The sequence below is a fragment of the Typopeltis vanoorti genome, chromosome 11 (assembly GCF_054136105.1).
Source record: "Typopeltis vanoorti isolate ZY-2024b chromosome 11, IOZ_Tvanoo_1.0, whole genome shotgun sequence".
In the NCBI taxonomy this organism is placed as follows: Eukaryota; Metazoa; Arthropoda; class Arachnida; order Uropygi; family Thelyphonidae; genus Typopeltis; species Typopeltis vanoorti.
The window spans coordinates 103819965-103847175 of record NC_143559.1 but is presented as its reverse complement, the minus strand read 5'-3'; the positions used below and the strand labels follow the sequence as shown (position 1 = coordinate 103847175).

General features: G+C 36.6%; 1 protein-coding gene across 1 annotated transcript in view; it reads right to left on the bottom strand.

Moving 5' to 3' along the window:
• Positions 1 to 27211, bottom strand: part of LOC150101893 (citron Rho-interacting kinase-like) — a 594274-nt gene that overhangs the window by 328639 nt on the left and 238424 nt on the right. The window contains exons 19-20 of the mRNA XM_090400165.1: positions 26640 to 26888; positions 5222 to 5293 (exon numbers count right to left, since the gene is read on the bottom strand). Of these exons, the coding sequence (XP_090256291.1) occupies positions 5222 to 5293; positions 26640 to 26888 (321 nt within the window). The remainder of the gene's footprint in view (positions 1 to 5221; positions 5294 to 26639; positions 26889 to 27211) is intronic.

The window sequence follows — 27211 nt, the reverse complement described above, 5'->3', positions numbered from 1 at the left end:
ACAGTATCATATTTTTATCTATCCATTCTTGATTTTTTTTAATAATTTTTCTAGTACTTTTACCACCATGCCGGATATAGTGATTGGCTTATAATTTGTTTGTTACTGTAGTCTTAGAACCTCTCTTATGCAAAGGAATTATATTGCCCTCTTTCTGCTCCCTTGGAACCTTACCAGAGCTGAGTCGTAAATGAAACAGCCTAGTCAAAGGCAGTGCTATTTCGCTTGCACATTCTTGCAAAACCCTAGCTGATATCCCACTAATTCCACAGCTGTATTTACATTGAGATTCTGCAATATCCTAAGAACCTCCAATTCATCCATCTCTGTTCCTCACATTAGTGGGTCACATAGGTTAAAGCAATAACCTCACTAGGATTATGTATCCTTGCAAAGTGGTTACTCAGTAATTCAACTATTTTATCCGCTTCTGTCTCCTGGTGACCTTCATCACTCATTAAGGTTAATCTTCCATACTCATTCTTCCTCTTACTTGCCACATAATGAAAGAACTCTTTGGGATTTCGTTTGACCTGCTTGGCTAGATTCTTCTCATACTCTGATTCTTGCTTGCTGGTCACCTCTCTTGCCTGAGCCTTGTACTGTTCATGAGTTTGCTGGCCATCTTTCTCTTTATATACCCTCCACAGCATTTTCTTCTTCTGCTGCTCGTTCCTAATGATATTACTCATCCATCCAACTCCTACTTGATTAACCCTCCTTATCCTAGGTATACAATTTAATACTGCTTCCTCTAGATCAGTGCTTTCCAAACTTATGGATGCCAAAGCCCACTTTGGAAAAATTAAAATATTTCACGGCCCCCATTGAAAAAAAATCTTAATATAAACATAAATATAATCAATACAATTTATATTCACGATTTTGCATTTGTAATCTTTTTGTGTTTCTTATCAATACCTTTGAAATGAAACTTATATGAAATACGCAGGAAATACGCAGGAAGCAAAATTTGTGAACCAACACCAATGTGTGATTTTTTCCATTAAAATATAAAAAAGAACAAAAAAAGAAATAATCTTCTTCTTCTTCTGCAGCTTCTCCCACTTAAGTGGGGTCACTGTTTGTTATGAGTCTCCTCCACACCTTCCTGTCTTGGGCTGTCACCACATCCAAGTTCTCCATCTTCAAGTCCTCTTCTACCAGCTCCCTCCATCTCTTCTTTGGCCGCCCACGCTTCCGCCTTCCTTGCACATCCATCTGCATGACCCTTCTTCCCACATATTCGTCCTCCCTCCTCATCACATGACCAAACCATCTCAACCTTGCCTCCTGTATTTTCGCTCCTAAGTTCGTAACTTTCACTGTTCCCCTGACATAGTCATTTCTCAGACGATCCTTTCTGGTCACACCGCACATCCACCTAAGCATTCTCATCTCTGCTACTTCCATCCTGCTGATGTTATTTTTCCTCAGGGCCACAGTTTCTATAGCATATGTCATAGCTGGCCTCACTACTGTCCTATAAATTTTGCCTTTCAGATTGATCGGCACCCTCTTATCACATAACACTCCAGCCATCTCCCTCCAGTTCCTCCAACCTGCTTATATCCTGCATCCCACTTCCTTCTCACCTCCTCCATCTTCTTCCACTGTCGAACCTAAGTATCTAGTCTCTCACCTTCCTGATGACATTTCCTTCCAGCTCCAGGTCTGTCTCCTGGCCACCGCCCACTGCGCAACACATATACTCTGTCTTACTTCTGCTCAGTCTCATACCTCTCTCTTCCAGTACTTTTCTCCATCTTTCCAGTTTAGTTTCCGCTTCTTCTCTTGTATCTACACACAGCAAGATGTCATCTGCATACAACATTGTCCAAGGTGCATCTTCTCTCACCTCCTCTGTTACCACCTCCATCACAATATTAAACAGAAACGGACTTAATGCTGACCCTTGATGCAAGCCAACTGTTACTTGAAAACTTTCTGTCTGTCCCAAACAGGTCCGAACACTTGTCTTCACATTTCTGTACATTTCCTGCACCAACCTGACATATTTCTCCGGCACCTTCTTCTCCCTCAGACACCTCCAGACTTCTTGCCTTGGCACTCTATCGTATGCTTTCTCCAGATCAATAAATACCAGATGTAGCTCCCTTTGTTTCTCTCGATATTTTTCCATCATCTGTCGTAACCCAAAGATAGCATCTGTTGTTGATCTACCAGGCATGAAGCCAAATTGTTCCTTTGCAATCTCCACCTCCTCCCTCAATCTACCATCAAGAACCCTTTCTAGGATCTTCATTGTGTGGGACATCAACTTTATTCCTCTGTAATTTTTACAGTCTTGTGCATCCCCTTTACCCTTGTAGATGGGAACAAAAGTACTCTCCCTCCATTCCTCGGGTATATTTTCCTGTTGGCAAACTTTCATGAACAGGTCCCATAATAAAAATTAAATACGTTTCTTTTAAGATTAAAAAAAAAAATCTACTTAGTCTTAAAACATTTTAAATTTGTTTTCATTATTTCCCCCCTCCCACTCAACAAAACTTACGGACCCCCAGTTTGGGAAGTGCTGCTCTAGATGACTCTTAACCTATATCCTATGTGCTACTATCATCCTTACCCTGCAGTGTTATATGCCATGGTACAGATTTAAGCCTCTCCCTAAGCATGTCAATCGTCTTCCTTGTAGTTTCACAAATATCCCTTCTTGATAGAATAATCCTCATGTTTTACAATCTCTCAAGAAAACCACATGATTACTTTCACAAGGTGGCAATGTTGTCACCATGGTTATGGATAGATCTGATCTTATGACCAGGTCTAATACCCTTCCACCTCTAGTCCCCTCCATTATATGCTGCCTTGAGTAATTATCTCTCTCTCTCATCATGTGTATAAATTATATTTCCTTCCTGCCATGTGTTCTTTCAGTCTACATCCCCCCATAGTTGATGTCCCCATAATAATCACTCGACCTGTACTTATTATACTAATTTGGCAATACATGTCTTCCAGGTCATTTGTGGAACTCCCTAGGCTATAGCAACAACAACAACTGTATATTTTGACTCATGTTAATCTCACACCAGATTGCTTCAAATGAATAGCCATCCTCTCACCTATTCTTTTTGGTTGCAATTCATCTGCTATCAGCAGCAGTACTCCTCTCCCCATCCTATCTTCCCTTATACCCTGCTACTTCTATTATTGTCAGTATATCATTTTCTGTCAACTGTCTCAGCAAACCCAATAACCTTTAAACAGGCTGAGGTTATCAGCTGGCATTAGTATAAAGAATCATGAATGCACTGTCACTATTTCTTTTGTCATTATTTCCTCCAGACTCCATTGGATTCAGCATTACATGATATATTACCCCCCCCTTCTCCCAAGAAACTATTCCCATAAGAGGCCGCCCCTGCTACCATCCACCCTGATAATTCTAGTTTCCCTACATTGACACGCTGACTTGTTTGGAGAACAAACATTTTCTCCAGGTGCCTACATCCTTCATTCAAATGCAAGCCACCTCTCACATACAGTTCCTTTCTGTGCTGAAATGCTCTGCAAGCATCTGCATAATCCAATCCTCTTTCACACATTCTGGATATCATACTAATTGTTACTGATGTTCTTTTCCTTGGCTCAAGCATGAACCTCAGATCTCTAAACTCTCGATTCACACTGTCTCTCAAATCATTTCTCCTATCATAAATCATCTCATCCAGTCTTTCCCTTAACTGCCATAGCCACACCATTCCTTCAGGCAAACACTCCTCCAGCATTCTGTCTTACACACCATAGATCATTTAATCTACATACATCACACCTCTTACCACCCTGTTCCTCCCTTGTTCATCTGTATCCCTAACTAACTCTCTCTTCCCACTTACTTACCTTCCATCTCTCCATCCTTGGTTCTTGCACTGTTTCACCTTCCTCTCATTTCTTCTCTTCCACTGGTTCTCCTATTCTCTCCCCCTCTATCATTCCCATAACTCCCACTTGTTCCTACTGATTCACTTCACATACATTGTTTCTAGTCTACTAATCTGTTCTTTCATGCTTCTTATTCTCGTTCTACTTCTTTTAGTGTATCTATCTCTGCAAGTACCTACTCTCTCAACATTCATCTTCCCAATTAACACCATCTACCAAAACTACACCATCTTTCAAACCTGGTGCACTACTTAATTTTATATTCTCATTCACATGCTGTTCAATTTCTTCACCCTTGACCATGTTAATCATCTCTGTCAGTATTCACCCATTTCTGATGAAATGCTGCTGAAGTCTGTTATTCTAATTTCTAAATCAATGTTCTTTCCATTTTCTATTCTTTACGTAGAAATACACTCCCACATTTCTGCCAGGATGCATGCATGCTGTGAGTACTGCATACCACAAAATCCCAAAGTATGCTGTGCAAAATGTAGTCCTTAAATTGGCAAACTGAATTGCAGCTGCTATTATTCAAACATTGCACACAGAATACTAAAGAACTATAATAAAATATTATGTTTAAGTACAAATTCCCCAAGTGCAAAATACCCACAGACTATAGATTCTCAGTAAATTTAAAGAAAAATTTTGGCTGAAACTACATTTGGTTTGTAGTCCCATGGTAAAGTAAGGATTAAATATTATGTCAGATGTCCACTCTAATCTCCACATCCCTTATAAGCTATGTGAAGGCTTCTCCCAGCTATGCAGTATTAACCATTTAGTGACATGATTTATTTACTGTTTAGGCAAACATTCCTTTTCTTACTTATTTTAAGAGTGCAGAAGATGAATTCTCAGTAAAACCTTGAAATAAAGTCAGCTGTAATAAAATGAGAAGCAGGATGTACTAGAAATATCTGCATAGTTTAGGTAAACAAATTAAAAATTTCTATCTGAAAGAAGTGCTGGCGCACACAATATTTAGGTAAGCATTTTGTGAAATGCTTGTTTATCTACAATAAAAATATAGTAAAAAAAACAAAACATGCATGCCGATCCTTCAAAAAAATTTCACAGGACAAAGTGTCATTTCCTACTTGATATTTTCTAGCAAGGTATTTTCTATTGCAGAGAACATAAAATGCATAACTGTACAATGTACAAGATTCACTGAATTTGGTACATTTATGGATTTCTATCAAATGTGAGTCCCAAAAGTAGGTCCAAATTTCACGAAATTAAAAAATAAAATTATGCACAAGATATTCTGCTTGATCTCCAGATACATGTTTAGTGAAAGTTATACCTGATATTCCTTCTTGGTTTCTTCATATTTGTCTTGAACTTCAGTGAGCTTATTGTCAAGCTCTTTAACCTTCTACAGAAAATAAATTAGACACTTTAAAAGAGGAATGAGAAATTATTAAAAAAAAAAGTATAGGATACTGGTTAAATAATTTTATATTAAATGCAATAAAATACACATGAAGAATTGTTACTAATTTCCCTGCAAATACAGATGATGCACAATTGTAAAAACTGCTATAACAAATTACTGTGAAGTCTTAATCCTAAGCACTATAGACACAGATTTATTTATGTTGCTCCCACTCACAAAAGATTTGCAAATAATCTTTTAGTTCACCCACAGTACATTTGGTACTGTAGGTGAACTAAGGATTTTTATTATTTTTTTTAATCAATTTTATGTGTGTGTGTGTGTGTGTACATATTGAAGAAATTGAAAAAATGGATCTCTGCTGTTTCTAGACAAACTTACTAAGATGTCTGACTCCTTAAAAATCTTGATCTTCAGAAAATCAATGCACATGGATAGATACCTGCATGCATCCTCACACCACTATCCAACACAGAAGTTAGATATCATCTCCACTCTGGCTCATAGGGCCAAGTCTATATTGTCAGATGAGGAGGAGAAGAAAAATGAACTACATCATCTTCTCCAAAGAACCTTCACAAATAATGGTTACTCTTCAAAAACCATCAATAAACAACTATACTACCATCCTCAAAACAACACAGACACAGGACAACCCCAAGGGTTATATCTCTTTACTTTACATATCAACTCACTCTCCCAGAAACTAAGAAGAATTTTGAAAAAAATTTAATATAAAAACGTGCTTTTCCACTCTTCCTAAACTCAGGTCAATTCTAAATCAACCAACACAAGCTCACAACCATCTTCAGTTTCCAGGTGTGTATAAAATCATATGTGACTGTGGGAAGCCATATTATAGCCAAACTGAGAAGTCCATCTTCCCGTGTCTCGAAGAACATCAGAGAGAAACATCGCTTATAGTAGAATCAGAGCAAGCACCCTCTCAAGCCATGTCCTGTTCTCAGTGAACACAAATAATGAAGGCCGCCAACACAAAATAGACTGGAATACAATATCAAACATTCATATATGCCACGATGAAGTAGAATGCTGCATAGTTGAATCCAAAGAAATTATCCTAGACTTCTCACATAAACAGTAACCTTAGTTATAGTTTGCCAGACTCACATAGCTCTGCCATCAGATACTGGTGCACTCATGAAGTCACATGCTCGCATATGCCTAAAAATAGAACTTTAGCCCAGACTGTAGCTTCAGTTCATAGTATGTTATTGTAGTGTACAATGTCTCTTTATATTTAGAAAATATAAAGAAACATTTAGAAATTAGAAAAAAATAAATAAAAATAATCTAACACATAACATGACAAAACATGTTGTGTGTTAGATTAAATTAATTTGTTTTTCTAATTCTCGGAATTCAGTCAGTAAATAATATGAACATATATATCTTTTTTGTAATTTTATTTTTTTTTTTACATAGCTGAGAAACCCTGCGCAAGACCAAACATGGAACTTTTTCAAGCCACTTCAGGCCTCCAAGCAGCAGGCTGGTGGTCTCACACCAGGAGATGAAATTCATCTGAAACCTAAAGATCAAAAACAAATTGCGAAATCAATGCCCGCAGTGGGATTTGAAAGTGCAGCCTGTTGGTTGGAGAGTAGGTATGCTAATAAATCAGCTAACCAGGCTGGAGGAATTGTGCTTATAGTGCTTTCAAATATGTAGAATTAAAAATGAAAAAAATTCAACATTACATCAATTAAAGATTAAATGTTTCTCATATTACAGCAGAAAGAAAGGATTGTATCAGTTTCTAAATTGCATTGTTTCATAGAAATTAATTTTAGAAAAATCAGAAACCTAGTCATTTATTTATTACTATAGTCAAATACAGCAAAATAGGGCTATTTACACCTATTACAAATCAAGTTTTAAATTGGACAGCCACTGCACTAATCCCTTTGTAGCCTGATGTAATTCTGCTACCCCCCCCTCCCCAGGAAATGGGACTCCACTATGAGACATGGTTTGTAGAACAGAGCATTCACAATATGACTGATGGCAACTTTCCATTTATATAATAGATATTTACATCTTCCATGGCACCCATCCTAATCCTGTTTAGAGAGGTGTTGCATGGCAGATCAAAATCCAGGAAATATCATTGACTAAACCAGGAATATCAAATTCCTGATATTCATCATATTCCTCAGGGGGTGTATAGGATATTGATATACATCCTCTGAGGGTAATATCAGGAATTTGATGTTATTGGATCCTATTTCGTCTCAATCTATACTTTGGATCCGACATTTAGTTATTACGATGTTTGTTGGATTCTGATTATGTAGAGATTAGAGTAATTATTATTTGGTTCAGAATCCAACATGATCTTCCATCACAAAGGCTAGACTTGTAAATATTATTTAATGTAAACAACTTATTTTACAATTTAATATTCATATAACTACCTTAATTTTGTCTAATATTTAATTAATTAAAGATATATGTATTAATAATGAAAAGACTGTATTAAATATTATTAAGCTATTTTATTTATTACTATGTTAATATTATAAGAGTTTGTATTTGATAATTTAACTGCACATTAATTGAAATGTAAATATTCTCTATTTATTCCTACTTGTAGAAGTTCAACGTTATGCAATAGCTCAATTTTATTATATTTTGTTTGGTTGTCATGGAGACGTATGTGAATAAGCGAGCGCAAGTTTTGGAACACCACGTGAGGAGAGGGTTTTATTGAAAAGAGTTTTAGAAAGAAATCACTAGAATAATTTAGACTGGTGGATGGATATAAAAAGGGAAGAATGCTGAAAATATGGAGAGATTAAATAGATTGAGAGAGAGAGAAAGGAGAGGATTGGCATTAGGTTGGAATCGGAGCATTCGGCATTCGGGAATCACAGTGCGATAATAGCGAGTTGGCAAGTCACTCAAGCAGTTAAATAAAGTCTACTAGTTGAGAGGCGGTTAGCTAATAAGTTGTAGAATGACAATTATAGCTACGGAAGACAGCTACTAAATAGACTAGCAATACTTGAGTTGAGATTTAATTTCAGGGCCGACCTGTCAAGGACATACAAAATCTTGAAATAAAGCATCAAGTAACTAGAGAATAGTAGAGGCTGTAAAATTGAAGTTTACCGTTAGCTGTGTTTAGAATTATAATGCCTAAAGAATTAATTGAATACTGGAGGAATGAACAACTGTGCATATAAAACTTCAAGATAAGGAATTATTGTGTATTGCCTTAATTCATGAGTGATCAGTAGTACTTCATGCAAGAACGTTTGTTTATGTGTATTGTGACCGATGATTAATTCAGTTATTGCTTAGAAGATTTATCTTAATGAGTGCTATACTGCTCAAAGTGTTTACAGTATAAAAAAAATGTTTGTGTGTAAGTTTATGAAGAAAGAAGATTATCGGTAAGATTATTCCAACCATTAATATTCCTTTGCAGAGAAGTGTGTGAGGTTCATCCTAGAATTTCCTTATACTAACAGTAACTATTGCGGAAATTAGCTGAAGTGTAAATTTAAAAGTGTTTGTTTGTGAAGAGATATTACTGCAATTTTTGTCGTATTTGGAACTTAAAGAACTGTGAGAAGACTGTATTATAGAGATAACAGATTTATCATTGTATGAGTTGTATGATTGAATTTATCTGAGGAGTTAAAATGTTTGTGATATCTTAATTACTGATTTGAGGTTAAGTGTAAAATTTGTGATTTTAAAATTAAATGTTTGTTTTTGTTAATCAAAAGCTGTATTTTGCCTGAATCTCTTTTACTGCACCATTCATAAAATATTCGAACCAAAGCGGGTAAATTAAGTAAGTCAAATATACTCGGCCAGTATATATAATAATAATATATTAAGGAGAAATAGTTGAGGGTTGATTTATCTTCAATTCTTGAACTAATTCAGATATAGAGTGCCACAGTCTATAAATATAAATTTTCTCTATATTTGTATTAGAAATCAACTAGCAACTTAATTTTAGGTTAAGAACATCGTAATAACTAAATGTCGGATCCAAAGTATAGATTGAGACAAAATTTAGTTATTACAATGTTTAGTTATTCTTTCTAAAACTCTTTTCAATAAAACCCTCTCCTCACATGGTGTTCCAAAACTTGTGCTCGCTTACTTACGTCTCCATGACAACCAAACAAAATATAATAAAATTGAGCTATTGCATAACGTTAAACTTCTACAAGTAGGAATAAATAGAGAATATTTACATTTCAATTAATGTGCAGTTAAATTATCAAATACAAACTCTTATATTAACATAGTAATAAATAAAATAGCTTAATAATATTTAATACAGTCTTTTCATTATTAATACATATATCTTTAATTAATTAAATATTAGACAAAATTAAGGTAGTTATATGAATATTAAATTGTAAAGTAAGTTGTTTACATTAAATAATATTTACAAGTCTAGCCTTTGTGATGGAAGATCATGTTGGATTCTGAACCAAATAATTACTCTAATCTCTACATAATCAGAATCCAACAATGTTATTCCTGGGATAGTCAGTCTTTGGTATAGTTGACTGTTTCTTCCTATTAAAAAAAAAAATTAGCTCTGCTACTCGTAAAAAAAAAAAGACCATATTTTTATCTAATAATACTAGTTATGATGAAGAACACAGAGAAAGTAATCTATCATGTTCTCATCACCTCATCTAAAACACTGACAGAAATACACATCAACTGTGGTTGGTGATAGTTTCATGTAGTACTCTACATGAAAGTTACACCGTTACTAACTTCCGATTGACAATTTTCTTCCAAATTAATCTGTTATTTTTCAACACTACAGAATTATCATATCTCATATTTCTGTATTCTAAGGTACTTTTTACTGTATTAATCTAACTACATCTTGGTCTTGTTCTGGGATGTTTTCCTGCCAACCTGGCAAAGAACATTCTTTTCCTAATTTTTTCCTCACCTATTCTGTTTAAGTGAGCATACCATCTGAGATTACTTCTGCTAACACATTTCTTAATGATAACAATAGCATGTTATTATTATTATTATACAGGCACCTCCATGGAGTCTGAAGACTCACTGCAGGAGACCCAATCTATGCAACACTATCATACCTCTCCTTGAACCCATTAATGGAAAAAGCACTTATAACTGACTCCAGCAACGGATTGCACCCATTCACCACTCTCCAAGCAAAAAAAAATCTAGTCTTCACATCCTTTTGACCACACCTTTATTCAACTTCCAGGGATGACCCCTTGTTCTGGTCCCTATAGCCAAAAGGCTGAAACATTTCCCCTGCATCTGTTCTATAAAATCCTTTACGCAACTTAAATATTTATATCATATTCCCTCTCTTTCTCCTATCAGCCAATTTCTGTAATCTACACATCTTCAATTTATCCTCATAGGGCACATTCCATAGGCCACTCACCATCTTGGTCACTCTCCTCTGAATCCTCTCCACTGCTTCAACATCCCCAGGGGACCAGACTTGAGCACAGTAATCCAGATGTTGGTGTATCAAGGCCTTATAAAGAGGAATTACAACTTCCTTAGCAACATTCCTCAAAACTTTAAATCTATCTACCCATACCCCAAAACTCTAGCTTCATCTATTTCCTGGAATAGAGTGCCATTAATGTGATAAACAGCTTGTAATCCATTTATCCCAAAGTGCATAACATTAGATTTTTAGACATTAAACTGACACCCATTAACTTTTGCTCATATTAACAGCCTATTGAAATCATCCTGCAAGCTCTACACATCACCTTGATTAACTATTACTCTACCTAATTTAGCATCATCACCAAACAACTGAATATTTTCCTTCCAGTTTATTTCCTATATCATTTATGTATAAATTAAACAGCAATGGTCCAGCACTGAACCTTGTGGCACACCACCAGTCACCTGCTTTTGTCTCAATTCTGCCCCTCCATATACCATTTTGTGATATCTGCCACCCTCTTATCCACTTAACCAGTGTCATATCCATAGCCATTTGTTCTAATTCGCATAACAGTATATCCTGTGGTACTCTGTCAAATGATTTTGCAAAATTCAGCAAAATCATAATGTAGCCATTTCCTTTATCCAACTCAGCTATTACCCATTTATGAAAAGTTAGTAAATTACTGAGGCATGACTGATCCTTCATAAAGCCATGTTGACTCTCATACAGTATCAAATTTTTATCTACCCATTCTTGAATTCTCTTTTTTACCAATTTTTCAAGTACTTTTACCACCACAACGGAGATTCTAATTGGTCAATAATTTGCTACTGCAATCTTAGAACTTCCCTTATGCAAAGGAATTATTTTGCCCTCCCCTTGAAATATTTACCAGAACTGAGACTTAAATGAAACAGCCTAGTCAAAGGCAATGCCAGTTCACTTGCACATTCTTGCAAACCCTAGCTGATATCCCACAGCTGTATTTACATTGAGATTCTGCAATATCCTAAGAATCTCCAATTCATCCATCTCTGTTCCTCACATTAGTGGGTCACATAGGTTAAAGCAATAACCTCACTAGGATTATGTATCCTTGAAAAGTAGTTACTCAGTAACTCAACTATTTTATCTGCTTCTGTCTCCTTGTGACCATCGTCATTCATTAAGGTTAATCTTCCATAGTCATTCTTCCTCTTACTTGCCACATAACGAAAGGACTCTTTGGGATTTCATTTGACCTGCTCGGCTAGATTCTACTCATAATCTGATTCTTGCCTTGCGGTCACCTTTCTTGCCTGAGCCTTGTACTGTTCATAGTTTGCTGGCCATCTTTCTCTTTATATACCCTCCACAGCATTTTCTTCTTCTGCTGCTCATTCTTAATGATATTACTCATCCATCTACCTCTTACTCGATTAATCCTCCTTACCCTAGGTATACAATTTAATACTGCTTCCTCTAGATGACCCTTAACCTATAACCTATGCAATACCATCATCCTTACCATGCAGTGTTATATGCCATGGTACAGATTTAAGCCTCTTCCAATGCATGTCATAATCACCTGCCTTGTAGTTCCATAAATATTCTTTCTTGATAGAATATTCATCATGGCTTACAATTTCCTGAGTAAACCACATAGTCACTTTCACCAATTGGAGGTAATGTTTTCAACTTGGTTATGGATAGCTCTTCTGATACTATGACCAGGTCCGATACTCTCCCACCCCTAGTCCCCTCCATCACATGCTGTGCTAAATAATTATCTCTCAGCAGGTGTATAAATTCTATTTCCTTTCTGCCATGTGATGTTTCTTCCTTGCAGTCTATATCTGAATAGTTGATGTCCCCAATAGTAATCACTCGACATATACTAATACTAATTGTGACACATGTCTGTGAAATTCCCTGGCCTATTCCAACTGTATATTATGAGATTTGGCTAACAGCAGTTAGCCGTCTCACTAATGCCTATAACTTTTGGTAATTGCACTAATCAATTTTCAATGCCAAAAACTCATCCCTCTTCTTCCTGATACTTCTGGCATTAGTATATAAAAATAGCAATATTTTTGCGGCCTGGTTGGCTAAGTGGTTAGTGTATCCACTCTCCAGCCAAAAGGCTGCAGGTTTGAATCCCGCTGTGGGCATGGATGTTTGTGTTTGTCTGAAAATAATAGTGATTGTGGTGGACAGTAGATGGCATTGGTGTAGATGATGAGGTTGAGAGATGGAGATGAAGAGTAGGTGACCTCCCTCAATGAGTCTTCAGACTGCCTGGACGTGTCAAATAGAAACATCCATTTATTCCCCCAACTACCTTTACTTTCTAAATTGACTAACCTATCATCATCAAATTCCTGCCATGTACCCTAAAGGGGTGTACAGGATATGATATTACTACATGAAAAATTTACATCATTACTAACTTCCTACCTACAATTTTCCTCCAGATCAGTCTGTTACTTCTCAACACTCCAATATTATCAAATCTTATATTTCTGTCGTCTAAGGCACTTTGTACCGTGTCAATCCACCTATATCTTGGCCTTCCTCTGGGTCATTTTCCTGCCAACCTGGCAGAGAACACTTGTTTTGCCAATCTTTCCTCGCCCATTCTGTTTAAATGACCATACAACCCGAGATTAACTCTGCTAACACTGTCAAGTTCTTTTCTAATATCCTCATTTTTAATATGATATTGCCATTGATGCCATCTGTTCATGCCTCTAATCTTTCTCAGGATTCTCATATCTGTGGTCTGTAGTCTTTGATCAAGTGATTTACTTCTGACCCAGCTCTCAGATCCATAAGTTAAAACTGCTTTGAACACTGTCTTGTATACAACTAATTTCGTGTTTTGACTAATTTCTCTCTTATTCCATATGAATTTATTCAATTGACTTCCTACTATATTTACCAGTTTTATTGATTCTGTTGTCTATTTTCATATTTAATTTACCATATTCACTAAAAATCATGCCTAAGTAGGTGAAATGTTTTACTTGTTCCACAGGTTCTCCGTTCACAATGCAGTTAATATTTTCAACGATTCTGACTGTTTTCATTGTCTTTGTCTTTTTATTGCTGACCTTCATACCATGTCTATTACAACAGTCATTCAATTTAGTCAAGGAATCTTGCAGACTCGTAGTGGAATTATTGATAAGTATAACAACTTCCGCATAAAGCAAAGAGCAGACATTAACATCTCCAATTTCGATATCATGTTTAATACCACTTTCCTTCATAATGTGATCCATATAGATAATGAATAACAGAGGGGATAATGTACATCCTTGTCTCACACAAGATTTAACATTAAACCATCTTCCTGTACTTCCTTCAATTCTAACTGCTGACTTACAAAACTGAAATAAAGCCTAAGTATTGCTTGATATAATGCCCCATTGACACCATATAATTGTAGAGTATTGAATAGCTTCTCTCTTGGAACCTTATCATATGCCTTTTCCAGATCTACAAAACTCAAATAGAGATCTTTGTTATATTCCCATGATTTCTCCACTATTTGTCATAAAGTGAAGATCTGATCCTGACAGCCTTTATTTTGCCGGAATCCAGCTTGTTGTTCACCTAGCTTTTCTTTTAAAATTCTTCTCAACCGTTTCTCAAGTATACTTTGCATATATCTTATAAGGAACACTCAGTAGGGAAATACCTCTGTAATTCTCACATTCAGTTTTATTTCCCTTTTTATATATGGGTATTATGAGAGCTCTACTCCAATCATCAGGAATTCATCCCTCTGTCCAGGTCTTCTGAACTATGCAGTGCAGCCACTGCAATAGTTTAGAACTCTTATACCACCATACTTCAGCATTTCTGGTCGAATATCATCTACTCCTGCTGCCTTTCCACATTTTAAGCCTTTGATGGCTTTTTCTACCACAAGTATGGATATGTATTCATGACTATATGCCTGTTGAGTGTTTTTTTACTATTGTGCTACTGCTTGTTTCATTTAGCAATTTCTCGAAGTAATTACTCCATACTTCAAGGATATCTTTTTCTCCCATTTTCATGTCACCTTCATCATCTCTAACTCCTTTTACATCTCTTTCCTCCATTTCTAAGCTTCCTCAACAACCTCCACCACCTTCTTGATATTTATTTTGTATGTTCTTGCCAATACACAGTGTTTAGCTTTCCTACATTTGTCTCTATATTCTCTAAGAGCACAAGCTGACTTATTTGACAGGAACTTTTGATATGCTTTCTTCTTTTCCTTCACTGCCTCTTTAACTTCCTTGTCCGCCACGAAGTTCTAATTTTTCTATCCTTGCAGACAACCTCACCACATGCCTCTCTGGCTGAATCAATCAAGGTTTTCTTAAAGGCTTGCCACTGAATCTCTAAGGTTTGGTTCCTGTTCTCAAACTCTTTCATTTTCTCTTGAATAATATTTGTGTATTTTAGTCTACAGTTCACATCTGAGAGCTGCTCAACTTTTATTCGCTTTAAAACTTTCTTACATGTTATTCTTTTCAATATGAAATTCAATTTTATCCTGCTCAAGACTAAATAGTAATCACTTCCAATTTCAAATCCTCTGTACACTCTGGTGTAATGCACAAGGGAGAAAACATCACTATCAACAATAGCATAGTCAATGAGACTTTTCTTATTCCTTGCCCCTTCTCTCCATGTGAATTTGTGCACATTTTTATGTCGGAACATGGTGTTAGTAATAACCAGTCCATGTCCTGAGAAGAAATCCAACAAATATTGGCCATTATTATCAGCTTTGCTCTTTTTTCCAAATTTTCCCAATATATTTTTGTATGTCTGACAATCATTTCCTACTCTGCTATTTAGATCCCCAACAAGGACCAACTTTTCCTTTTTCATTGTGTCAGATGCTTTCTCTAAATCCTCAAAAAATTCCTCTACTTCTAATTTAGTAGAACCTTCTGTGGGATCATAGGCACAAATATGTCTCATTGTCCAGTTCCCCATTCTGATATTTGCCTACATCACTCTACTTGAGACTGCCTGCCATTCAAGAAGATTAGCCTCGTATTTAGTGTTGGATAATATGGCTACTCCTTTTCCTTGATTGTCATTGCCTGAATATAACATTTTGTATTTATTGCTCAGAAAGATCTCACCAGTTTGTCTTTTTTGTTTCAGTCACCCATATTATGTCGATCTGGTACTTATCTAATTCCTCAGCTAGTTCCATTTCTTTGCCATTCAGGCTTATTATGTTGATAGTACCAATCTTTAACTCTGGTGATGTTGAGTTGGGTTGTTTTTTTCAGATTTGCTCCAGTAGCTGACTTTTTGCTGTTCACCCTGGTTCCCTGGTGAAAACAACGGGGGCTTTGTTTAACCGGGCAATGCCGCAGCCGGCATACTAACCTATTTGATGTTTTTTTTTTGACCAAGTGAGGAATCTAGTCTCTCATTCTCACACTCACTCGCTTCATGGTTGCCTTCATACAACCTCACTTGCTTCCACCCTAATTGCTTATTTTCCCCTGAATTTGCACATCAGCATGCTCAGTGAACAAGCTCTCTCCAGACATCTAACACTAAAACCATTCAGATGTAGACCATCTGCATTGTACAAATTCTTTCCATCAAACAGAGACCACAGATTCTACATCATTTCATTGGAACAATCTACGTAGAGGCTCATTGGCTCTCAATGCCCTTCTCAGTTCGCATCTATCGTAGCAAGGTAGGAGACTTACAATCTTCACCTTCTCACTCTTCAGTTTTGCCTCTTCTAAGAACTGCTTTACATCCTCTCTCACAGAATACTTCTCATCTCTAAAATCATTGGTACCAACCAAGATGATAATTTCCTTCAACTTACCTATTTTGCATCTGGATGGCATAGGTAATATCATGAATTTTTGCACTGTGGAAACGCGATTTTGTCATACTTTTGTTAAGTACTCCCAAGATTGAGTTCTTTTCTAATATCCTCACATTTTTAATACGATAGTGACATTGATACCATCTGTTCACTCTACTAATCTTTCTCATATCTGTAGTCTCCAGTCTTTGATCAAGTGTTATTTGTAACCCAGATCTCAGATCCATACGTTAAATCTGGTTTGAACACTATCATCTTGTATACAGCTATTTCAGTCTTTTGACTAATTTTTGCCTTTACCATATAAATTTATTCAGTTGACTTCCTACCATACCAGCTTTGCTAATTCTGTTGTCTGTTTCCATGTTTAATTTGCCATCTTCACTAAAAAATTGTGCCTAAATAACTGAAATTGTCATTCAATATAGTTGATGTTTTCAGTGTTCTTCTGCCTATTTCAATGTCTTTTTATTGCTCCTTTCAAATGAACATGTAATACACCAACCTGTACTGGATTCATTTAGAAATATAACATCTATATATAAAGTAAAGAGATTAGATTATCACCAATTTTGATATCAGGTTGCCTTCATAATATGATTCATATAGAAATATAACATCTATATATAAAGTAAAGAGATAAGATTATCACCAATTTTGATATCAGGTTGCCTTCATAATATGATTCATATAGATAATGAAGAACAGTAGAAATAATGTGCATCATTGTGCATATTATCTCCAAGTATTATGTATCAGCGTGTGTATAAAATGGTTACTTGCACATATGTTAATATTCAATAAAACATAAAAGAGAAGATAAATCTATAACAAATAATTAGAACATTCACAATAATATAATCGATTTACACGGTTAATTTGTTCTAAAGGTTTCTGCACAAGATGAATGTGCTAAAATATGCATTTTGATCAATATGTTTCAAATGACAATTAAAAGCACAACAGGTTTCTGATTATTCAGTATCCTATAAGTACATAAATATATAAAATAGAAAGAAAATTAATGCAAATAGTATTACATATTCACAATATATGTACAATACATACTACTGTTGCTCCCCCCCCCATCGTAAATCAATAGACATTCGTTGTTCAATTTCTTCAATTAAATTGCCAATAATTTTTCCAATTCTTCTAGTAATATGATTCTTTGGAAAAACAGGACTATACCATCACACCACCACCACTTCCGAATTTCATAGTTGGGGTTATTCACTTTGATAAGAGACTCATCTGTCACACTCAACCCATCCTCAGTGGAGGGTGTAGAGTGATTGATCACTCCATGACACAGCTTTCCAAAATTCCACATCCAACTGTGCATGCTCTTTGCACCACTGAAGACACTGCTTATTGGTTTGTGTAACGTTGCGCTTGCATATTCTGGTCCTAACATAGAAATCCATGTTGTGAACCTCAGTTCTGAAGACTTTTTTGTGCAGATTCATGTTGCAGTCAATGTGGAACTACATTCAACGTGTCAACCGACAAATGGTGATTTTTACATATTATCCTTTGTAGTAGCCTATGGTCACATTCAGTGAGCATGGTGGGTCATCCACTGAAGGTAGCACTTGCAGATGACTCACTATGTTTCCATCTCAGTATGGTAATCACTGACTGTTGATCTGGGGTGGCCAAATTTGTCAACAATTTTCCGAATAGATAGGCATCTTATCACAACTCCTCTTTCAAGCTATTAGCTATTCTCACAGCAATTTCGCCCAGGCATAATTGCACTAATTTGGGAGCATCATATTCCTCCAATTTATACTTACAAGCATGTGCATTGCTACATGCCACAATGTACCATACGCATGGGGCTGTCCGTTGACTTCTTTCCAAGCAATGTATATTGGCACTTGTGTAGTTAAGTCCTAATGATTTTTTTTGTTGTTGTTATATTATTTGTGTTTTTGTACATTAAAGTTTAAGTTATAAAGAGGTACCATTCAGTTGCAGATATTGTTTTGTATTTTAAAATTAAGAATCAAACCATTCAGAATTATGAGTGAATCACAAATGATGCAACAGATAGGAATGCATAAACAAAAAATATACAGCTTCCTCTTGAGTATTATTTTCCAGGAAATTACAACGTAGCATTGAATATTAATTATGGAATTAAATTCCGATATATTGGCAAGGTACAGAACAATGATATATGCATGCAGGTACTAACACTGAGTAAATGAGGCTAAAGAAAGGCAACCAAAGTCAGGCCTAAATAGCACCTCCTAGTGTTCTAAATTGGCTGGTTTTGGTTGTTAGACAGAAATCTGATATTGACTATCCTGCCTGTTTGGCCATAGAACAGTTTGCAACTGCAAGGGACCTGGTAGGTCTAGGGAATGTGGCTGGTCTTTGGTGGAGCAAATAAGAGTAGTTTAGAAATATTACGCGATTGATTTTGTGTAATCTGTTCTGAAAGGGGGTAGTTATAGGGTATTCATATTTTTTGGATTTTGTGAGGATTGTAGCAATTATAAAAGAAAGTGTTGAGAATGTGGTCAAGTTAACTAGTTGGAACTGCTATCAAGAACTGATTAATTTTGCCCTTTTGTATAGGATTTTTATAATCCCATACTTTTGGGAAGGGGGGGGGGAATCTTTTGAATGTATCAACCAGTTTGTGTGGTTTTTCTGTAAATGGGGAATGCCAGGGACACATTGGGCTGGCATCTAATCAGAGTATCTAAGAAGGGGAAGACTACTGTTTTACTTTTTCTAAGGTGAACTGGATCATGAGATTCTGATTGATAAGACATGGTAGGAAAATGTTGAGGGTATCCATGCCATGTGGCCATATAGAGACCCTTCTATGTAGCATAGTCAAACAGTAGGTTTGTGGGGCAGAGTTTAAACCTTTCTCTTCAAAGGTCTCCAATGAAGTAGCTGGCCAGAGGTTGATAAAGTGGTGAGCCCATGGCTGTCCCTTCTTTCTGTTTGTAGAATTTTCCTTGTCAAATGAAATCGCCGGATATTATTATTATTATTACGTGACACCTCCAAGGAGTCCAAAGACTCATCGAGGGAAGCACCTACTCCACAACTCTGTCTTCACCACTCAAATCCACCAACAATAATGAACAACTACCATCATCATCTACACCAATGCCAACGCAATAACAGAACACAAAAAATCATAGCAAGTGAATCAAGATTTTTCAGAAAAGTTCTGTATGCTTATATGAGGAACAATCAAATCAACCTTGATAATTAGCTGGCCTGGTTGGCCCAGTGATTAATATATCTGCTCTCCAACCAACAGGCTACAAGTTCAAATCCAGCCATGCATGTCTGTGATGGCTTTCAGTCGGGAGATTTCATTGCTTAATATGACACAGTTTTCCTGCTTATTGGAGACTTGAAGTAGCTCAGAAATTCCGTTTGATCTATAGAACAGTTTCTAGGCCATGTAAAAAAATAAATACAAAATATATATATAAAGAATAATTATAATCCTTAGAACACCCAAAGCATAAAAGCACATTAATTCATTCTGTTTGTCTAGAAATCTTCAGCTTACCATATCGAAGGGCCTTGCATGTGCCTGTACACAGATTTAGTCGCCAGGTTTTCATGGTGACAACAATGTTAGAAAGGATTCAGAGAAGATTCACAAAAGTGGTCAGTGGTCTTTGGAATGTGGAGTACAAGAACAGATTGAGAGAATGTAAACTGCAAAGTCTTGTGAATAGCAGGAAGGGGGGGGGGGGAGGAATATGATGAGACATGAGACTAGTCAGGGGTTGTTATCAGGTTGACATGAAGGAAGAGATTTTTCATAGAATGGGAGGGGAGGGGGGAGAACAAGAGGCCATCACTGGAAACTATAAGGAGGGTGTGAAGAAACAGTTCTTTGCATGAAGACTGTTTGGTGAGTGGAATGCATTGCCTGAGTGTGTTATGAATATAGACACACTGAATCAGTTTAAGGCATGGTTGAATGAGCATTTTGTGTACATCCCACAATGCATCTCTGACTCCATGGAGGTCAGATGTTAGCAATACAGTAAACCCTCGATTTTATGGACCTCGATTTAATGGACTTCGGATTTAACGTACAAAATTTCCGGACCGTAGGTAACGTGAAAATTAACACCCTGTTAATTTTAAAATACTTTTAACCAAGATTTGCTAATAATTAAATTAACAGGTTTTTTTGTTATTAATTTCCTGTTATTTTTAAACAAATTTTGGCGAATAGGCCATCATATGTTGGAAAAACACTGTAGTAATTCAGCCGACATAAATGAGTCACCACTCATAAAAGATGTTCGGATAATGATTAGCACGCAATCACACCAATCGCACTGTAATTGGTTCTTTTATCGTATGGCGTGACTTTCTGGGCAGTGTTAACGCATGCCAGCTGATGCATTTGGAAAATCTACTTTATTATATAACGAACTTTTGGATTTAATGGACACCCCTCGCCCAAATTAGTCCATTATATCGAGGTTTTAGTGTAATAATAATGCAATTCTGGTAGAAACGCTTATACATTGACATTTCATGACTATTATTTTTCAGGAAATTACAATGTATACTGAATGTTAATTATAATAACTTTATATTTCCGATATTTCGGCAATGCTATATTGCCATCATCAGGGATCATAGAACAATGTGGTCACTGGGTAAATGAGGCTGATATTTCATGAGACCAGATATCTCAGTCCTGTTTCAGTTTGCCTTATTTCATTTTACAAGGAAAATTCTACAAACAGAAGGGACAGCCATGGGCTCACCACTTTCTCCAACCCTAGCCAATTACTTCATGGAGACCTTTGAAGAGAAAACCTTAAACCCTGCCCCACATAAACCTACCGTTTGGCTACACGACACAGATGTGTTCTCCATTTAACCACATGGCATGGATACTCTCAACATTTTCCTAACACATCTTAACAATCAACATCCCAGGATCCAGTACACCACAGAAAAAGGAACAGTCTCCAATTCCTAGACACTGATTATACAGCAGCCTGACGATTCCCTGCCATTCTCTATTTACAGAAAACCCATTTCCCACAGCATGGGATTATAAAAACCCTATACAACAGGACAAAATTAATCAGTTCTGATAGTAGTGCTCTAACTACTGAAGCCCTGATCACATTCTCAACACTTTCTTATCCAATGGCTACAAAGCCCACAAAATCGAAAAAATATTAAACCTTATAACCAAAACCTCCTTTCTCCCCATCCTCAGAACAGATTACACAAATCGTTCCATATGTTGGGCACAACCAAACAATTAACAAAAATCCTAAAGAAATACAACCCACAACCATTTACAGACCACAAAAAAATTGGCATCCCTTATACACCCCACCAAAGACCAGCCACATTTCCTAGATCCTACTACAGTCAAACAAGATAGCAAATATTAGAATTTGTTCCATCACTACAGCCAGTCTGGACTTGATCATGCTTTCGACACACACCACAGGATACACTGGAAGGCCATTATTGCACATCAGCAAATACAAATATGAGAGGCTATTCCAGGAATATACCTCGGCCCTGAGACACTTTCCAAACCTAAAAAAATTTGGGTGCAGTACATGAAACTAGCCCGAATTTGGGAAGTACTCATTTCAATCCTCAGATCTTGAGCCCAACAGCCAAGCCCACTAAGGTGGTGCCATTAAGGACCCTAAGCCCAACTTTGGTTGCCTTTTGTGATAAATGAGTGTGGACAGAAGTGATTATGCCATGCTGAATGCAATTTCACAGGTTTCAGAATGGAATGGGTTGGTAATGACATTACACACTGGTTAGTGTGGATACAAGAGGATGTACTAATGCATGTACACGAAAGATAGAAATATTCATAATAAGGGAGAGGATTTTTTAGCATTCGTCAGCAAGACTAGGACAACAATTATAGGCATCATGAGACCTGGCTGGCAGAAAAAATTATATAGTTATAGGGACAGAAAGTCAAGGGTATTCTGTGTTCTGGGATAGAGGACATAGAATACCCTTGACACAGGACAAGATGTGGGGTATTGCTGATGATAGCTGAAGAACTACAACCAATAAAATTAGAAGTAAGAGGATTTTAGTTTGGAGGAAGAGTATTATTATTATTACCCTAAGACCCCATGGAGTCAGACTCATCCAGGAGGTCCTTTTGTCATACACACAGCTCATCATACTGCACCTTAAACACACTCAAAATTCTCTGCAGACATCACTCTCTTAGACAAGGCATTACAATCATTCACAACTCTGCATGCAAAAAACCTGCTTCTCACTCCCCTGCTCACACCCACCTTATACAGCTTCCAAGGATGTCTCCTGATCTCCCACCATTTTCTAAAAAAACCTCAACATTGATCTTGTAACAATCCTTTACTAACTTGTCTCCATCATATCAGCTCTCTTCCTCCTATCCACTAGACTCGATAAATTCCATCTTCTCAATCTTTCCTCATATTTGACATTCTAGAGATCAGAAACTACCTTAGTCACCTCTTGACCCCTTCCAACACCTCTTCATCTTTTTGGAAACCAGGCAACTAAATCTAGTTCCACCATTACAGCCAATCTAGACTTGATCATGCTTTCGACACCCACCACAGGATATACTGGAAGGCCACTATTGCACATCAGCAAATACAAATATGAGAGGCTATTCCAGGAATACACCTCTATGCACAGTCCATGTGTGGCTTAATCAGAGCCTTATATAATAGAACAAGAATCCCCTTACTTCTACAAGTCAGTGTCCTCTGCATCATTCCCAGAATTTGTGTTGTCCTCTAAATTTTAGATCCTTATCCATCATCAACCTCGATATCTCTTATTTCCCCCACCTCCAAACAATATATGACCACCAAGCATAAATTCTACATTCCATCTTTGTTTACCAAATTTTAAAACCTTATATTTTGCAACAATGAACTCACATCCCCATTCCCCTGCCCATTCACTCAATCTATTCAAGTTCTTGTAACGCCACATCTCTGCTCTTCATAGTTCGTCCCAACTTCGCATCATCTGCAAACAACTGAATATCCCCATTCAAATCTTCGCCAATATCATTAACATACAGGTTAAACAACAATGACCCTAAAACAGACTCCTGAGGCACACCACTAGTGACATTCCTCTTCTGGGATATTGCTCCACTTACACAACTCGCTCATACCTATCAGATAGCCAGTTTCTAATCCAATGCACTAATCTAATATCCAACCACATCTTTAGTTTGACTATCAACTTATCACGTGGTAATTATCAAAAGCTTTTGCAAAATCTAAGTATACTACTGTGCTATCCCTCCCCTCTGTCCAATGAAGTCATCACCTTATTGTAATAAGTAGATTACTAAAACATGACCTACCTTTAGCATATCCATGCTGACCATCAAATATAATAACATTGTTGTTAACCCAATCCTGGCTCCTAGATTCTCACAAACTTCTCCAACACCTTAACCACAACATCTGACATACACACAGATAACTTAACTCAAACCATTTCTTTTTCTCCTTATTCATCTAATAACCTTCTTCAAATCCAACGGTTTTCCCTTGATCAAATCATCCCCTTCCCTTTGTCTACACATGCATTCACATCCTCTTGAGCACAGCATTTCTCACGCTGTGTTCCTCTGTCCACCCTGTGCTTCCCCATTTCCCTGTCAGTCTTGCACGCCTGTTCTCATTCTCTATTCTCATACCACTCACTTCTTCATTCATAACCACCTCTTCAATCTCTCCTGTCTTACTCTCCCATAATATCACTTCCCACTTGATATTATTCTCTGCACTCACTTCTCTACCTCCCAGCAGCAGTCTCTCCAAGTGACTTACACCAACCATTCAAATGCAGTCCATCACTCTTATAGAGTTCACTTCATCCTTCAAACTCATTCCACACATTAACAAACTGCACACCTTTCTCATCACACATTTCCAATATCATTCATTATTCTTGCTCTTCATCTCATCTCACCACTGTCATACCTAGGCAACACACTACCTTCCCTATCACACTATTATCTTTTATCCATCTCAACAATCTCATGAAATCCAATCTTACAATCTCATTGTTCCCAGTCAAGTCATTTGTCCCTACTACCAACTCCTTTGCTTGCTTACTCCTCATATCCAATGCCTCAATCACTATTCATTTTAGCTCCAGGAAAACAAAACTTGTGCACATCTTCCCATTTACCACACCTCTAATCATTGAATCAATAAACAAAGCCACTTGTGGGTCTTTTGTTACTTTTTTCATACTGACATTTGTTTTTGTCTTCTTCACTCTTCCATATATATCTCCAATTCACTTCATTTCACTTTGTACCAGCCTTATCTCTTGCTTGATCTTCAACTCTGCTTTCAAATTTCGCATCCTTTTTTTTTGCTTTCATTCACTCTTGCTATTTTATCACCAGTCACACATACTTGTTCACCATCAACCCCACTCGCCATCATACTGTTAATTGCACTTTGTTTTTCAATATAATTATTTCTGGTCATCTTTCTCCTTATATACCCTCCACAGCATTTTTCTTCTGCAACTCATGCTTAATGATATATCTCATCCATCTAACTCCTTCCTGATTGACCCACCTTACCTTAGGTAAACAATTTAATATTGTTTTCTCTATATGCCCCTTAATTCTCCCCCCCCCCCCCATGTACTACTAAAATCCTTCCCTTGCAGTGTATCATGCTGTCACAGATCCAAGCTTCCTTCTAAGCTTGTCATAATGACTTGTAGTTCCACATATCCCTTCTTGACTAAATATTCTTCATGTTTTACAATCTCCCAAGTGAAGACCTGCATGGTCACTTTTGCCAATCTGGCCACTTTGGTTATGACAGGTCTTCTGATCCTATGACAAGTCCAATATTTTCACACCCCTAGTCCCCTCCATCACATGCTGTCTCAAGTAATTATTTCTAAGTAGGTGTACAAATTCCATTTTCTTCCTTCTTCTATATCTACACAGATGAAGTCCCTCATAAGAATTATGCAATCTTCACTCATGCTAATTTTCTGATGTATGTCTTCCAGATTATCCTTGGAATTACCTGGCCTATAGCAACAACCTACTGTATATTTTGTATTAATGGCCTTGATCCCACACCAGACTGCTACAAATGAACAGCCACCCTCTCACTTATCTCCTGTTCTTTTTGGCTGCAATTCATTTGCTGTCATCAGCAGTATCCCTCCCTCCATCCCATCTTCTGTATCTTCCCTGAAAATACTAAATCCTTCACATTTTATCACTAACTACATCATCTGCTGTTAGCCAAGTCTTACTAATGCCTATAACTTTTGGCAAGGTTTCACTAACCAATGCAAAAAAGTCTTCTCTTTTGTTCCTAATACTTCTGGCATTAATATACAGAAATTGGAGTATCAATGTAGCCCTCCTCTCCAAACTCTCTTACTTCCTGAATTGACTACCCTATTCGATTTTTCTGCTTGAGAAAATAGATTCTGCACTTGGTCATTCTCACACTCATTCACCTCATAGGTGCCTTCACATAAACTCACTACTTCCACCCTAATTGCTTAAGTTTTCCTGAATTAGCACTTCAGCATGCTCAGCAAACAAAGCTCTCTTTAGACACCTAACACCAAAACCATTTATATGCAGTCCATCAGCATTATACAAATCGTTTTTGTCAAACACACACCACAGATCCATAAATCCTGCATCCTTCTTTCTGTACAAGTATTGATTGATTTGTCACCAATGTCCTCTTTCTCAGTTTGTCTCTATCATAGTGTGGATGGAGACTTACAATCTTCACCTTCTCGCTCTTCAGCTTTTCTCCATCTAGCAACTCCTTTACATCCTCCCTCATAGAATATTTCTTGTAATAGCTAAAACTCTTGAATAACTAAAGATAAATTGCACATTTGGTTAGAATTAAAAAAAAAAAAAAAGCATTACTATTTTTATCCATGAATTAAAATAATAAGTTAAACATAAAGAATGTGTTACAGCTTACAGTAAAATTAACAATTTGCTTCTCTAGTTGTTGGTTTTTGTCTGCCAGTTCTTTTTCCACAAGATCAAGTCTATCCTTTAGGCATTTTTCTGTAATACGACTTCTTGTTTCCATGTCTTCTAATTCTTTCAGTTTCACTTTAAAATTAGAATTAATTTCCTTTAGAGATGATACAATGTCTTCAGTACGTTTTTGTTCCCTACGAGAAATTCTCAAGTCCAACTTTACTTCAGATAATTCACTGTCTTTCTATATTGAATAAAAAATAAAATTAAAAGTAACTTCAATACTAAAATAAAAGGCTTCTTTACAGCAGCAATATCATTAAATAAAACTGAAAATATTTTCTATTAGGAATTAGATAATGATTCATTGATAAGTATGAAATCACTGCCACAATTTATTGAAGGTTTAAAAATATGCTGTTTTGTCTCCAGACCAATATTCTTGAAGCTAAGGATTATTTTATAACCCTTATCCCTGGGCATGCATATGAGGATCCTTTCATTCCGTGAAATTAAACTGAACAGCACTCATGAGTTATGGAGTCAACTGTTTGAGATATCCAACAC